Source organism: Cottoperca gobio, chromosome 3, assembly GCF_900634415.1.
Source record: "Cottoperca gobio chromosome 3, fCotGob3.1, whole genome shotgun sequence".
Lineage (NCBI taxonomy): Eukaryota > Metazoa > Chordata > Actinopteri > Perciformes > Bovichtidae > Cottoperca > Cottoperca gobio.
In genome coordinates, this window is record NC_041357.1 from 6,404,798 (window position 1) to 6,421,913 (window position 17,116).

The following is a 17,116-nucleotide window of genomic DNA, read 5'->3' on the forward strand; positions in this document are numbered from 1 at the left end:
CTCACTGACAGATTACTTTTGTCATAATAATGAGACAGGTTTGTGTGCAGCAGAGTTGTGTTTCAGCAACAACAGAGCAACCGTCCAAGGTATGCGATGTGATCATTTCAGCCTGCGGAGCCCAGAGATAAATGAGAACCATAACAGAAAGTGAAAACTACAACCCACTAAAACCTGACACTGGATACAGCGGAGTGGTCCTTTTGGTTCACTGCAAGACGAATATGAAGGACGCTTCATAATAAAATCTGCAGAAACTGCTCGGACTGGCCTTTGGAAGTGTGTGAGCTTATTTGCCACAGATGTGTCGAATCACGTCTCAAAACAGTACTGTGCCTTCCCTGTTCGTAGCCTCTCGGGCAATCACCCAACTGGAAAGCTCTCTCCAGGGTGAAGAGAGCGGCCTTCTTTTATCTTTGATGCAGCCCCAACAGCAACAAGACATCACCCTCACATGTTAAGATGCTTAACGTTGCAGCTCGTGCCTCATGGTGGCAAAGATCCACATGCCTTCGGAGGTCCACTAAAGCCGACTTTGACATTTGAGATGATAAGGAGACACACACTGTCAGATTCTCTAGCAGACACTTTAAGTTAGTCGTCAGTGCCCAGACATGATGTAGTGGTTTGAAGCAGCATCTGTGGAGCCACATATAGCCCGGTGGGTCTTGGACTAAATCCCACTAGACCCTTCTCTCCTGGGTCTCCTCTGTGTCCCTCTGTGCCCTCATACTGTCCATCCTCTAAAGAAAACAACTTCTTTCTTAGAAGCTGGACCTCCCCCACATTTAAAGATAAACTGTAAAGCTACCTGAGAATAGTGTGAAACATTTAAGGAGTGATCACATGATTAGTAACAGCTGTCCTCTTCCCTCCCCTTTGGTTGTAAGGTCGAGCAGAGTTCACACCTGAATCATAGAGTAACATGATTGTAGAGTAACAAACTCCTGATGCTGAGCAAACACAGAACTTTCCATCAGTCGTAATTGAGCTAATTTCTCCTCACATCGTTAATAATGATTGCCAAGTCATTATGCGTTAAATATCAGTGCTGCATGTTGCTCTGGAGGCGCGTCAACTTACTGTAATGTTTACGATGTTCCTGCAGATATTTTACAAGGTTATGATTGCAATCAGACAGCCAGATGTGGATCAGTCCTGCTTAGTTTTTCTGTTATAAATATGACTGTTGGAGCAGAATCTGGGCCAGAGTTTATTGTGAGAAGAGCACTGTAATGCTTGTTGTTCATACAGACGCATTCCAGTGGACAGGTTATGTACTTCCCTGCAATGAGCTTGTTAAAACTGATACTAGACACTGCAGTGCTTTCATGTAGCAGGAGCAGGGTGTTTGCTCTTAGTGGAACATTTCAGGGAATAAGTGTTGAATGTTAAACAATACAAGCTAATTACCTCTGCCAAGGAGGTTATGTTTTCGGTACGGTTCGTTTGCTTGTCGGCAGAATTACGGAAAAACTACAGGCCCAATTTTCAAGAATCTTGGTGGAAGCGTGAAGCATGGCCCAAAGAAGAACCCATTACATTTTGGAGTTGATCAAAATGACAGGGCGGATACACAGATTATTTTTCACTTTTTTTTAACCTTGCATTTGGCCTTGGCAAAGCTCCGCGCTCTCGGAGTGCCCTTCTGGTTTGTTTGTTTGTTTGTTAGTTTGTTTATTTTTCAGTAGGAATACGGAAAAACTACTGGCTCTATTTTAAGGAAACTTGGTGAAAGGGTGTAGCATGGAGAAAGGAAGAACCCATTGAATTTTCAAGCAGATCCAAATCACGTGGGCGGATACACGCGTTATATTTCACTTATGGAAATGGCCTTGGCAGAGGTCTGCGCTCTCTGAGTGCACTGAGTTAGTATACTGGAACAATTAACTCTTGTGACTCTACTGACTTGCATTTGGCATTTCCAAACAGTCATTCCTGATGATGGAGCTCAAGTTTTCTGGAAAGAATTCTGTAAAAGTGTGACAAGTTTGTGTTTTGCATTGTCTTTATTACTTTACCATGTGTGTCAAGGCCATTTTATCTGTAATTTACATCATCTTTGAGTCACTGATGGATCATCCTTTGACAGCTGTCATTTGAACTAATATCAAATAATTGCTGGCACTGCTACACGGTAACACACATAAGGTACCATCCCATAATTAGACAAAAGAGCATAATTGTCAATTGTAAAGGTCCACAGAACAAGCTCACGCTTTAGGGAAAGCTTGAGTTGAACAAGCCAAACTCTGCATGTGTCTTAATTTAAACTGGTCAGTTTGATGTTTACTGCAGTGTGGAAATAACCAGCCGTTGAATTGAGCAGACATTGAGCGTGCGACTTCTGTGGTCACCAGTTGTTAAACTGTAGTTTCAGGCCTGTGGTGAAAATAGACATGTGAGTGTGTGTTTAAAGCTCCTAATAACTACCAGTGTCTGGGAATGCAGAGGACATGTGGTGGACAGACAGTCAGCTGGCTGGTGTGTTGCTCTGTCCTTTTCACGCTATGACGTGTAAAGTAATGAGGAGCAGAGATGAGATGATGGATACCAGAGAATTGATGTCATAGCACAGGCTCGCATGATGCCCTCATGATTAGATTTGTTCTAATGGCTCCTGTACCGAAGTCCAGGTGTTGTATATTAACATCCATCAATTAATCCGTCCATGTTCTAACCTATTTATCTAAAGCTCATCTTTCTAAGCCTCCTGAACAATGCCAAGTCTTTGTTTGACTCCATTTTTATTTACAATTGGGATTACATGTGTTTTTCTTTTTATGTGATGAATAAGACATTTTGAATTTCAATAATACACATTTCTCTCTTTGGACACTGTAATCATGCCTTACCCGCTCAGCACCAAAGGATAGATAGACAAAGTTATCAAAGTTATAAGGAGCAGGTGGAGACCAAGCAAAGCTAAAAGGAGAGTGAACATTGGACAGGTGCAGAGAAACACAGCTCCAAATACTGATGTTGTATCTGCTGAATTTGTAAATAGGTTTGCTAAAAGGTTTGTCAAAGGTGTTCATAGCTCACTGCCCCAAAGTGGCAAAACACATGCAAGTTAAAATGTTGTTAATTTCCTAACACAAAAAAAGGAAATCTGTAACGGAGGCTTCAATGCTTAACAACAGAAGTGCTCACACCGAGCATGTAATGTGCCTTGTGTTGTTATAACAGGGTCAGATGGTGTACATGTATATGTTGAAGGTATGATGCGATGTAAAGACACTTTTTATTATCCCAGTATGTTACAACAGGAGTTAGAAATCATGAAACCATAAGGAGGATGTTATGACAGAAAGTGACATTGTGGTTCCACGTCCTATTTTCACACAAGTGTGTACATTTGTACAATATTATTGTTATCTCTGGCAGTTGTGTGTCTGTTCACCGCTAATTCTGCATACTACTGTACCCATCAGTTTAATATTTTCTTTCACATTTATGACTGTATGCTCAAGGACCTCTCGGGATTGCGGTGATTTTACAAAACCTATTGTATTGACTGTTTTATGCCGTCATTGACTGCTTTTTTATTGGGCTCGAAAACTGTCATCCATAGAAAAGCTTGGTCTCATTTTGAACCGGAGCATCTGCAGATTAATCCCATACCTGATTTGATATATACGATACAAGATGAATACATCCCCGCTTTGTTAACTTCGCCGCCATCTTGACTGTAAGGGAGCCCGGAGGGACGATGAGTGAGATTCAACTCTTCTTTGTTTGGGAGGGGAGATAATTGTAATTATTGTTTATGATTGATGATACATACCCATATATAAGGAACCCTCACTGACATACAGACGCCGGCCTTTACCCGAAGCAGAACCTAAATGTAATTCTAACCGCCGCAGATATTTGGATATTTGTCCCAGCTGTGCTGCTGACAGTAATACGATCCTCCACAGATTTGTTTGTGCTAATGAATCTCATTTAACGGCTATATCTCTGTAGTGTTCGGGCATGCATCAACAGCCGGCGTTTTGCCTTTTATTTCCCTGTCTGTCCACTCTTCACCACTATAAACACCCAAGCAAACCCAAAGTTGTTTCAGGCTCGCTGTAAAAGATATCCGCTGACTCCAGGCTGCTGTGAATATAGATGAGTAAGTCTGTGATGTGGAGCGGCATCTCTCTCTGAGGAAGACTTCTGCTAATATGTGCACTACTCAGGCCAGCTTTGTGTCTGTCACGCTGCCTCAAAGTTTATAAAGGCAAACAGACTGCCAGACACTCGCTCCTACAGTTAGCTGGAGAGGACATTCCTTCCTTACAGCAGACAGAGTAAGAAGTCCTGCAGACTGTATTTATGAATGTAGAGGAGAAGAGAGGACTAAGGGTCTTCAGCCATGCTGGTGTGCTAATGCTAAAGTCAGCATGCTAACATGCTCACAGCATCAATTTCACTATTAATAATTTATAATAGTTAAAAGTTTAATAATGTTGTTAATATTGAATGTTTTAATGTTGTTGCAAAGAGATGAACTCATCACAGGCATTTTACCACAGGGTAAGATGGTGTTTGCTTGTTCTTACTGTATTGAGAATCACAGTAAAGAACTTGAGTTACAGACTTACAGTAATGTAAATATGACCTCAGTGTTTGGGAAGTATCTTTATACTGTGACCTCTAGAGAATCAGATCTGGTGTCTGTTCTTGTCAGTGGTGGTTGTCCTTCCTGCCTTTTAACCGCACATTAGAAAGGAGCCACCAGAACCATACACTGTGTTCTGCAATACCCGGTGACATGGACACATGGTATTATATTGTAATACTGAAGAATGTATGTTTTTTTTAGGTTTAAACTGATTTATATTGACTATTTTTCACATTTATTTCATTTTGTTTTTATATGTGTATTTATATCTAATTTCTTTAGCAGACCTCTTTCTGAGAAAAAGACTGAACTTTTTTAGCTTTTAAATTTGACTGTATTTTAGAAATTGTGGTCTATAATGAAGGACTACATATGTAAATCGTTTTTAACAAACTGGTTTATTGTGATTTATGAAGCTCTCTCTGCTCTCAGAAGTCAGCTCACTACTCTCTCTTGGGGAAATGTGGCTTTATAATGAATGTCAGCTACAGGCCGCTGTAAGCTGAGCCAAAGAACTATTGATGTTCGTGCTATTTATTTTCTTTTTTTTATATTTAACCAATGCTTATTAACCTTTTTGTTGTTGTTTGATATCTCTCCTGGGTTTATTTTACCTACAGGCTCTGAACAAGAAGGAGCACAGAGGCTGTGACAGCCCTGACGCTGACGCCTCCTACATCCTCACGCCCAACACTGAGGAGAAATACAAGAAGATAAATGAAGACTTTGACAACATGATGAAGAGTCATAAAATTGTGAGTTGCACTGTAGTTTATTGTGTACACCAAGTACAGCCTTGCTTAATAATATCGGAAGTCTGTTAAAGGGACAGGTTTTTTGAAGTGGGGTTGTATCAGGTACTTATCCATAGTATCGATGTATTATCTACAGTAGATGACAGTCTGCACTCCCCGAGTTTGGAGAATAATCACACAATAACTCGAACAAACTAACCGATCCAGCAGCAGTAGAATAACAGCATCTGTGTTCTGAGGGGTAAAATGACTGCTTTTGTCAGTGTGGTCTGGTGGCTTTGACGAGAGCATAGATAACGGCTTCAGTTCCTTTCATGAAAGCTGTCTGACCGCAAGTCTAAATCGGTGAGAATATTTTGAATATAGCGTACACTTAAACTGATATTAATTTCTTTAGGTGGGCCTTTTTTAGGTGGCTAAAATACTTTTTGTCGCTGCAGTACGTTGCTTAGCTTCTGTGCTGGTATACAGCACAACCTGCCAGTCAGTTAGTCACTTGGTGATCATGTACTTGAACCTTTTAGTGAAGTACCTGGTCAAACAGACACAGATCACAAGAAGGCAAGAAATAAAAGACAAAAACAGATTGTGGGTAATAATAATAAGTATTATGTTCTGGTATTTATCATGTTGACATGTCTCTCTCTGTCAATTCCTCTCCAGTCCACTGGCCTACCACAGCAGAACTTCATGCATGGCAGCATGGCGTACAGCGTCGGTGCAGGAGGAGGAGGAGGAGGAGGAGCGACCTCCCAAGCTCTCGCTGCAGCCACAGCAGCTCTGGCTGACAGTGGGATCCTCTCCTTGCCTCACACACACCTCCACCGAAACATAAACCCTGCACAAAGACCTCCGAGCTCTGGACACGCAGGTGTGTGTGTGTGTGTGTGTGTGTGTGTGTGTGTGTGTGTGTGTGTGTGTGGGTGGGTGTGGGTGGGTGTTAAAACACAACAAGTAGTACATTTAAATTTAGAGGTTCACTTTTTGTCTGGATAGGACGTACGAGGACCAACAACTGTGACAAAAAAACACAGTAGGCAAATAGTATTAGTTCCCGGAGAAGGGGAAGAAAAAAACCCACACAGGAATAATCACTGACCAGCACATGAGGTGTCAAAATCGCCACGCTCCTGTAGAGAATTAAATATTGTCCTAATGGGGCTAATATCTACATATGTGTGTGTGTGTGACCCTCAGGTGGCCTGCAGGGCAGTTCTGATATGGTTCTGCAAAATGGGTCTGGACCAGTTGGTATGTACCTCTTAGGAATCGTACAAACACACTCTGACAAAACATGAATAATGCATCACTTGCAAACGCTTTGTGCTCTGCTTCAAGCTCTGAGTTAAGATATTATTATAGTACAAATGTTGCCTTTGCACCAAGAACACAGACAGAACAATGGCAGAGAGAAAAAGAAAAATGTTCAGATCCTAAGCTACAGGTCTTGACGAGGTGCATTCCTCAAAACTTCAAACAAGGAATTTAAACGTTACAGAGAGAAACCATATTTGGGATTTAATATCCCAGTCTGTCAGTGCAGACTGGGAAATAATTATAATAATAATAATGACTTATATTTATTGAGCATTTTCAAGCCATAAGTGCTTTCCAAGGTAAGGAAATTCAAAACCATAAGCAATATTAGGGATAATGACAAGAGGTAAATTAAGAAGAGTGCATGACTTGAAGAAGAGGAGGGAAGTCTTGGCGTGACTTCCCTTTTAGATGTGCTTCAGTTAGCACCAACTCTCTGAAGACACCAAGAATTTCACTTAAGTTCGTGAAGCTATTAGCGCTGATTTCTGAAAATTGTACTGTTTTTGCAATAAGGGTCATTTTCATCTTCTTTATCAGTCATGATGATTCTAGGGGCCCAGCAACTGACCTCTCTCTCTCTCTCTCTCTCTCTCTCGAGAAGAGAGAGAGAGAGAGCCGAGAGAGCAGAGAGAGAGAGAGAGAGAGAAGAAGAGAGAGAGAGAGAGAGAAGAGAGAGAGAGAGGGGAGATAGAGAGAGAGAGAGAGAGAGAGCGAGCGAGAGAGAGAGGGAGAGAGAGAAGAAATAGAGAGAGAGAGAGGAGAGATAAGAGAGAGAGCGAAGAAAGAGAGGGAGAAAGAGAGAGAGAGCGGGAAGAGAGAGAAAGAGAGAGGAGAAAGAGAGAGAGAAGAGATAGAGATAAGAAAGAAAGGGAGCAAAGAGCGAGAGAGAGAGATTCCTATATCTCTCCCTCCTCTCTCTCTCTCTCTCCTCTCTCTTCTTCCTCCTCTCTCTCTCTCTCTCTCTCTCTCTCTCTCTCTCTCTCTCGCTTCCGCTCTCCCTCTCTCCCTCCTCCTCTCTCTCTCTCTCTCTCTCTCTCTCTCTCTCTCTCTCTCTCTCTCTCTCTCTCTCTCTCTTGTGAACCCCTGTTATATCCATCACAAAGTTCCTATATTATCCCTTTGCAAATTTCGTTGCAAACTGTCCTGCCTGCCGTCTTCCTGCTCTCCCTCCCAGTACAGCATGTCTCATAAGAACACAGCCATTATGTAATGTCAAGAGCAAAAAAAGATGAATTATTCATGATTATCTCCTGTATAATATATAGCCGTACTTTATCTATTCTCCATCCAGAGCCTGGTGGTGGAACGGTTGGTTTAATGGATCTAACACATAGAACCTCCTCAATGTTTTTGCCGCACATTCCAAATCTTTAAATATCTCTAAATGTAGGTGCATTGTAATTTTACTCTAAAAATAAAATATCCCAGCAGAAAGTTTATTTGTCGGTATTTCCTCACCATCACTTGTCAAATGTCCCTGTATTTCTTAATTTCTGTGTTCAGTGAACGGTTTTGTGGGCTCACCTGGTGGAGGCAGCTTGGGGAAGATCCTACCACCCAAATCTCCTCCTCCTCTTCCACCTACCAGCCACAAGACAGACCTCCGAGTGGTCGTCCCTCAGTCCAAAGGAATGATGCAGACACTGGTAAGTGTGTGTGTGGTTATATATTTAGGATCGCAATAAAAGTCCTCAAAAAAATGTCCTCCATGTATTGGCACTCTCTTTTTAAGAAATGACGTTTTTGAGGCTGGTTGTTAATACAATGACACTGACTGTAAAGCTTTATTATTTTATTTGTGGCCACTAGAGGGCTACCAGCTACCACCATGTAAAACTTTCATGTTGCACTTCTCAGCTGCTTATGCATAACTCACAGGCTGAGTCTGAGGATTATCAGAAAACCAGAAGGGACTTCTTGAGCAGACAAGAAGGAGGTAAATCGATGATACAGATTACCACAGAGCTGGCCAGAAACTTTACAGAACAATTGTTTGTCATCTGGACCTTCCCACATGTGGAACGCTAGTGGTACGCCTTCTAAACTGAACACTGGAAGGTCGTGAGTTCAATACCGGGGCTGCACCATTGTGCCCCTGAGCAAGGTACTTAACCCCAAGAGACTGTCCCTGTAGTTCACTGTAAGTCGCTCTGGATAAGAGCGTCTGCTAAATGACATGTAATGTAATGTTGTAGAGATTAGATGCACACAATCTAATAGAGTTCATGACTCCCTTCAGATACATTCAGCAACTGAGCTGGGTTATTGAAGTTATTGTTTGCTCTTAACTCCCTTGCTTTGCCCTTCCCTCCCACACTATGCACAAACATGATGTAACAATTAGCAAACTATGTAACAAAAATAGAATTTGATTATCATTTCATCATCATAATTTCCCATGTTGATCACTGGATGACAAATAATCAATAGTCATCTTGTTTGCAGGATATTATTTTTCAGTGGTGTGAGTAATGAATACCAGCTTTTATGGGTTGACACTGGCCTGCAGAGGCAAAAAAAACATAAAACAAAATATTTCCACAATGTTTAACCCAACAGAAGAGGCTGCTGCTCAGCTGATGACACACGTTTGTTTCTGCTTTTTCATTCACTGCAGTAAAAGATGTTGAGTTGTGGTCAGACAGCAGCAACTCCTCTGTTTGATCATTTTGAAACTGCCTTTCACTTCCTCTTCTAAGCATATGTGTGCATGTAAGTGTCTACACTATGCTTCCTTTCCTATTTGTGTTTTGCATAAACAAGCACAAACACATTTTCTTTCTTTTATTTGTTTATTGTGTTTCTTTTAACCAATATTCAAAAATGACTACTACTGTCATCATATATATCAAATAATAATAATAATAATAATAACAACTTTATTTGTATAGCACATTTCATGCAAAGATGCAGCCCAACGTGCTCAACAAAACAACATCAGAAATAGCCATAACAACAGAAAGCAGCCTCCCTAGATTTCTTTAAGACAGTGGAAGATCTGAGAGTTCTTGTTGGGACATTAAATGAAAGGCAGTCACTGATAAAAGCATGTATCAGCACTGTGCTGAGTTGAAAAAGGTCTAATTTTGGCAATGTGCCTCAGATTAAAAAATGATGTTGTGACATTGTTAAAATCATTACTGTGTTAGCTCAAACTTGAATTCTCTACGATGGCATGTGTCACTAAGTGACTGGAGTTCCACAGATAACAAAGGGAAGGGGGGAGGACACACTGGGTTAGTCCTTCTCTTTGAGCATGTATGTTTCAGGTGTGTGTGTGTGTGTGTGTGTGTGTGTGTGTGTGTGTGTGTGTGTGTGTGTGTGTGTGTGTGTGTGTGTGTGTGTTACCCTCAGGTGGCCTGCAGGGCAGTTCTGATATGGTTCTGCGCGTAGTGAATTACCTCATTCAGGGTGATGTCATCGCTGACATTATCAGGCTGGAACAGCAACAGCCCAGAGAGGAATAACACAAAACTTGTAATGATTTTTAGAAATGTGTTTAAAGGTTTAAAGAGCCACTAGTTTTGATCACCAGCAGCTTTTTACAAGCCAGAATGAATTGCCTGCTGGTGTTATATGTTTTAATATTAATTGTTAAGCACTCATTAACACAGTGAATTAGCACTGAGGTTGCAGCAGGAGACCTGATTATAATTCCTTCCTGAACGAGACTGCCACCAGTTGAAATGTCAAGCGCTTAATCACGCAACCTAGCTCAACTTGTTTACATTTATTTATATTTGTATGGCAAGACAAAGGCAAAAGAAACATGAACAGAACAAAAACAGGGCAAGGAAGACAAAAAGCGTGAATACAAGACAGTTATCAAAATGTTGTGCGCGTGTGCGCATGTGTGCATATGTGTTTCACGCAGTCAACCTGGGACAAAGTCTCGAGGGAGGATGCATGACAGGGGGAGGAGATGTTGAACTAAGGGAGTGCATAGAAAATTAAAATAAAACAATTTATAGATAAATGTACACCTACCCAAATACCCAAATACTACTACTACTACTACTACTACTACTAATAATAATAATAATAATAATAATGATAATGATAATGATAATAATGAGGATAATAATAAAAATCATAATAATAATAATAATAATAGTACGAATATAAAATAGTTTAAAATTGAACCAAGTCATTTAGAGGATAGGATTGCATTTTCAAGAAATGTTGTACAAACTAGGCCCTCTTGTGTGTTGTAATACTAAGTAATGACTGTCCCGGATGGATTAGCAGTGTTTTGAGATGAACTGAAGAAACTGGCAGGTTAGTAAGTGTCTGGTTGACTTTTAGTAATGCAAAACATTCAGCATCCATTAACAGCCCTTTGTGCTGTTCAGGGTTTTCTTGAGCAGGACGATGGACCATAGCAAGTTCGCACACACTCACAAGTTGCAGGCATTTTGGAAAATGTAGGAAATTAGGGAGGAAAGAAAAAATAGATGTTGGTACAAAGTGGACACGCCAGAAGGTACTGTACATGTTATGCCTGGAATATAGTGTTTGAGGTTAGATGTTTCCTATAAAGGGAATTAGTTCTCAGTCGTTGTAGAAAGACTCCATGGGAGAATAAATGGATACTGACATCATGTGGTTGAAATGGGACATCACAAGCCATGTGCAGCTGCATGTCATCCGCTGTACCTATATCTGCATTAAGGAATACACTTAGTGACTAAGTATATGTTTTCATGTGTTTCCAGAGTAACCAGCGGCTGAGCAGTCAGTCCAGCCAGCCTCTGTCCACCCCAGTGGTCTCCATCACCACACCCAGTCTGCCTCACCAGAGTCTGATCTACTCCGGCATCAGCTCTGCCTACAACAACGGTACCTGATGACGATTATTCTATTTGTACTGTATAGCTGTCATTAGCGTCGCCCCTGACGACCCAAAGACATTTAAATGTTAAATGAGAGAACAGGACAACCAGATAATACCACATAATATCTACCTTCCCCGAAGAAGCCTACAGGACTGTGAGTTCAGATGGTTCAGGCATTCTTAGCATTAAAGGAACACTTCACCCCAAAAATGACAGTGTGTGTATCACTTACTCACCTCGTGTTACCTTGAATCTGTGAAGAACACTTTGAGGTTGTTTAGCAGCTCATTGTGGGAATGTGAGCAAAGTAGCTTTTAAGTTGTATCAAGGAAGGCCAGGCATGACTCGATGTATCTGCTTTGTGTGCTATCATACTTACATGTCGTCTCTCTCTTTGTTAGATTACTCCCTGAATAGTGCCGAGCTGTCGGGCTTCAGCTCCCCTGCAGGACATTCTTTGGGCTCCATGGTGGCATGGCAGCAACACCAGCTGGGCTCACTGAAGTAAGTAACCTCTCTCTTAATAACTGATGACAGGTTTTACAGTTTCACAGTTTGTTAGTTGACATTATTTACACTAAGTTATCACCTAGCATACAGTAGTATGTACAGAAGATGACAAAGATGTGATGTGGAGAAATGAAGAGGGAGGTTACTGACTTAAAGATGTGGTTCTGACGGCAGCTTCACACTGACGAGTTCAGTGGTGGAGGAAGTGTTCAGATCCTTTACTTAAATGAAAGTAGCAATATGACACAAATGACAAATTAAAGCGAGACTATGCACATTTTGCTGAGCTGGGGTCACAAGTGATAGTTATAAACAAATAAACGTATTGAAACAGTAGCACAATGCTAATGAAGCTAATAGTATTCACCATAAAGGATACTGGTCATACCAGGCCAAATATGGCTGTAGCTGGAAAACCTCTGAGTGTATTAAGTTGAACGTGTGCGTTTTAAATCTTATGAGTTCAACTTTTGTAGGACAAACACTGTATTGTGTCCTGAATTCAAAATATTTTATTAGCTTAATGTATTTAAATCTAAAGTCCCACTAAATGCAGATCAATGCCTTCTGTGAGTGTTTTACTGTTATACATTACATTATTAGATTGTTTTTGCTCATGCATTAATGTGTAAGAAGCATTTTATTGTTTTAGTTGGTGAAGATGAGAGATGATAAGATGAGAGCTTTAACTCAATTATATATACTTTTTAAAGCTCATCATATATTTTATTTGTAATTTCTTAAAGTGTTATATACTTACAACACCTGTTGTCAAATAAACGAAGTAAGAGTAAAAAATAAAATAAAAATATTTATGTATCGTAAAATATTTGCCTATTAATTGTAGTGAAGTGGAAACATAAACATCAATTTTCCACCGCTTTACCTCGTCGTCAGACAGCCCTTTCCACCACAGGACAAGTTTCAGTACAAAGGCAACCTTTTCTGTGTGCAGACCTGTTAGCTTCTCCACTAGGTGGCGCCTTCGCCCCACAGTCACAGCCTTAAAACAGCCTCTTCCTCTGTCCCTCCATATGTAGTTCTGTGGGCTCCAATATCTCCATCAACACCAACCACAACGTCAACATCAAAGCCGAGCCGATCTCCCCGCCCCGCGACCACCTCAGCCAATCAGGGTACATGACCCAGGCTCATGCTCTTCCTCATCCTCACTCATCCACCAGAGCAGAGATGGGGAGGTCTCCTGCAGACAGCGTCTGCTCCTCCTGCAGCTCCCACGAGGGCGGCGGCAGCGACCGGGAGGAGCAGCAGCGGCTGGACTTCCACACGCTCCCTATGAGTCGCTCAGAGGACATGGAGAGTCCAGCAATGGTCAAACGGATGCGAATGGACAGCTGGGTGACATAAACCCTACAGTCACACGTCGACACAACACCAGGGTGAACACAGGAAGGACACTGTTGTGCAAATGAAATGTGTATTTCTTTGTATTATTGATGTGTTCTGTTATTTTTTTAATAAGTTTTGTTTGTTTTTTGCGGTTAGATTTTTTTCAGAAGAGTTGAGCAAAATTTGTCTGAAACTTTTGGATCTGTGAGAATAATTTCATCAACTTTCTTCCATGGTACTTAAAGGAATACTTACCATACCACAAAATGATCATTTGCATATGAATCACTCACCCCATGTTACCTTGAATTCTTGAAAAAGAATGTGTCCTTGCATGCCCCACGGTAAACGAAGTAAATGGGGGCCACGTTTAACAACAGCCAACTGTATCAAGCACCTTACTGTTAAAACATTTCCGCATTAGCAGTCTCAGGCTGTCACAGGCGCACTGCTCATTCTTGCGAGTCCGAAGTGTTTAAAGTTAGGATTTAGCCAAAATGCATGTGTGTGTGAAGTAGTGAGCATTGACAGGACTTTTCTCTACGTTTTAATTCTTCCTTCACCGTGGAGGCATGTGAGAAAAACAAAGTTCTCTTCAAGAATTCAAGGTAACAGAATGAGTACTTGATATGGGAAAGGTAATTTTGTGGGTGAAGTATTCTTTTAAAACATAACATGCCGTCCTTTTAAAATATTACTCATTCAAGCATCACAGACTGATAATGTGGGTCCAATTGCAGTACAATCTGTCATTTTCTCATCCAGCGGGACGCAGTACTGTACACAGAAGACTCTAAAAAGTCTTGTGGCTTCATGATGTTGGTGGTAAAGCAGTGAAATGCTTCTGGTACGTCCCACTGGGTGTCACCCGATTAATTTCTGATCTTCTCAGGGTTTGAAACATTGAAGGAGTTCAACATAAAAAGCAATACCCCCTCCACATCCTCCCTGTTACTCCTATTTATACAGAAAAAACACTTATTTATATCAGCCAAAACAGTATGCTGTTTTTATGTTGTTTTGTGTTTTATATTGTGCACAGAATAAGACAATATTTCATTCAGATTTCAAACTGAAAGCCATGGACACTTGTTCTGTATGTACTACCAAAATATGTCATTATTGTTTTGTATATACTATCTTTAATATATATCACTTTTGGTGTCACTCTATATTGTTGATCTGTCTGTTGTTTCTGCCCGGGTGAAATATGATTTCTGATTGTGTCCAATAGCCTCAACAGACGCTTGTAGGGGACGAGATGGTAATTTGCTTTATTATTGAAAGAAGGAATCTTTTGTCAAATTAACCAGAGAGAAACACAGAAGTACAAAGTTGTTATGACGTGTACATGAGGTGACTTCCTTCAGGGTGTATTTAAAGGCACGAAGAAGGAACTAAACTTAAAGATCCAAACAAAAGGACATTTGAGCAGAAGTGCACACCCTGATGCATATGTTCAGGGTAATGATTCAAAATTGAATTTCCTGAGGTTCTTGATTATGGGAATTTACTGAACGGCCGTGTGACTGTTCATGATTAATGCCGAGAAAATGGAACGTGTGGGTAAGTACGAGGCAGCACATGTGGTGGGCAGTGAAACACTGCAAGTAACCACAGAGGTTCAACTGAAGTGTGAACGGGAAGCATCTCAGTCATGAACGTGAATTGGTTCATCAGGTGAATACGTTTTGTTACACATTCCTGATTTACTTTTTTTTTATGATAGGCAATGTCATCAGAATTCTTCATCAGCAATGGTGCATTTTAATGATACCAGTCTTAAGAAATGATGCAAAGGTGACTATAAATGATGACAAATACAGTTGTGCAAATCACAACTGTAAAGGATGTCATGGTGCTTGGTTCATTGGAATGCATGAATGAGACAAGAAAGGGAAAAATATTAGAAAAAATAGTACATTTAGCTGTTCAGAAAGGGCTGACATTGAGAGCATCAGTGTGCACTAGATTGGATTGTTAGACTACAATAAGCCTGCTGCAAACAGACAGGAAGTATGTAGTCCACTGAGGATGTACTGGGTAAATCAGATATTGTCTGTGCAACAGGATTATTGTAGTTTAGTGCAACATAAAACCATGATGGCCAAGACCTCGCTGTACACTGACGTGGAGAATTGGAGGGCGGAGGGATTAAATGTGCCAAGGTTAATGGGAATGATGAGGCCAAACAGCTGTTTGAGAAAAGGATTAGGTTTATGTGAGCCACAAAAGACTGCTCTCGAATAAGTCTAGCAAATAATAAAAACGTTTTAGATTTATCATGGACATATCAAAAGGACTTACACAATGATTCAGCTTCACATGGACACATCTAGGGGTCCAAGTAACCTCATAAAATAGATTTGCATGATCAGACAAGGTCTTTAACATTTCACAACAAAAATATTTTAACCCTAGATCTGTTTCGTCCAAAGTGTCTGACATTTCAGACAACCGGTTTTTCCACCTAAATTTAAGAGAAGTCATACGAGGGAAATGTATCAATTTGCATGGATACATTTGATTCCTAGATGTGACAGGAATCAAATGACTCAAAACACAACATAGCGGTCTGATTTGCTGTGAGATTAGACATGCTCCAATTACTGACATAACAGCGATGTAACAATCAAGTTAGCCAGGGCGAGCAGGGGTCAGCAACGTTTCACGTTCTACGTTTTTTGGGCCAAGGACCCCCAAACTAGTGTAGCATGGTGCAGGGACCCCCTACTGTATATATTGTACACAATAGGCTTGAGGAGGTTTGTGCGACGGGTGTGTGTCGCCGCCCTTCACGAAGTACAGCGGAGGAGGGAATGTGAATGGCAAAGCAAAAACAAAACAATTGTAATAAAAAAAAACAATTTTGCGACTCCCCTGCAGTACCTGGGGGTCGCGGACCCCCTGTTGAAGACCCATGGCCTACAGGAAAATATTTACTTTTACTTTTAAAATATCAACAAACCTGTATTAATCATACAGCACATTACTAGCATTATAGTATGACAATAATATCGTGTTCTCTTCGCTCTGCGTCGACCAATCGGCTCGCCACTCCTTCACTACGAGTTGGACCCAGATCCCCCTCAAACAAAACCCGCCTGTTTGCTATCCTGGCTCCAAAATGGTGGAACGACCTCCCCATTAATGTCAGGACAGCAGACAGTCTTCACACCTTCTGTCGCAGACTGAAAACTCACCTGTTTCGACTGCACCTCAGCGAATGAAGAAAACAAAACAACTGTTCTTTGTATGTTGCACTTATATTGGTTTGGCTTATTTATAGCTAATAGTTGAATTTGTATTCTATTGTTTCTGTATGTTGCACTTCAAACTGGCTTATTTGAAGACAGTGTTCACTTAAACGATTGTACCTATTTGAAGCTATTGTACTTTTTTTGTACTGTTCGGAGTTGTATCCGATGTTGATTGTTTACACTTTTTGTACGTTGCTTTGGACAAAAGCGTCAGCTAAATGAACTGTAATATAATGTAATGTAATGTAATGTACATATAGGCTAATATCAATTTCAGCAAAATATAAGATATTAACATATCACTCGAAAATTATAACCTATTTTTTATATTCAGCATCAATTTCCATATTTATACTATCACTATGTTCTACACTGTTATTCAATCCTATTTGGTGCACGTGCTCGTGGGCAGGGCTTTTATTTTGAAAATCTAACAGAGGTGCTGTCTGGCTTGACATTTGATGCTCACACACA

At 40.7% G+C, this 17,116-nt stretch overlaps 1 protein-coding gene across 3 annotated transcripts in view; it reads left to right on the forward strand.

Annotated features, from left to right (window-relative positions):
* The window catches only part of LOC115006353 (myocyte-specific enhancer factor 2A-like), a 40,695-nt gene extending 26,141 nt beyond the window's left edge, over nucleotides 1-14,554 (forward strand). For 2 of the 3 annotated variants that reach the window (XM_029428552.1, XM_029428553.1), the window contains exons 4-10: nucleotides 5,233-5,367; nucleotides 6,031-6,238; nucleotides 6,565-6,618; nucleotides 8,191-8,333; nucleotides 11,403-11,526; nucleotides 11,924-12,026; nucleotides 13,073-14,554. In XM_029428552.1, the coding sequence (XP_029284412.1) occupies nucleotides 5,233-5,367; nucleotides 6,031-6,238; nucleotides 6,565-6,618; nucleotides 8,191-8,333; nucleotides 11,403-11,526; nucleotides 11,924-12,026; nucleotides 13,073-13,400 (1,095 nt within the window). In that variant the 3' untranslated portion in view covers nucleotides 13,401-14,554. The remainder of the gene's footprint in view (nucleotides 1-5,232; nucleotides 5,368-6,030; nucleotides 6,239-6,564; nucleotides 6,619-8,190; nucleotides 8,334-11,402; nucleotides 11,527-11,923; nucleotides 12,027-13,072) is intronic. The other variant, XM_029428554.1, reaches the window with a different exon arrangement.
* The last annotated feature ends 2,562 nt before the right edge of the window (nucleotides 14,555-17,116 follow it).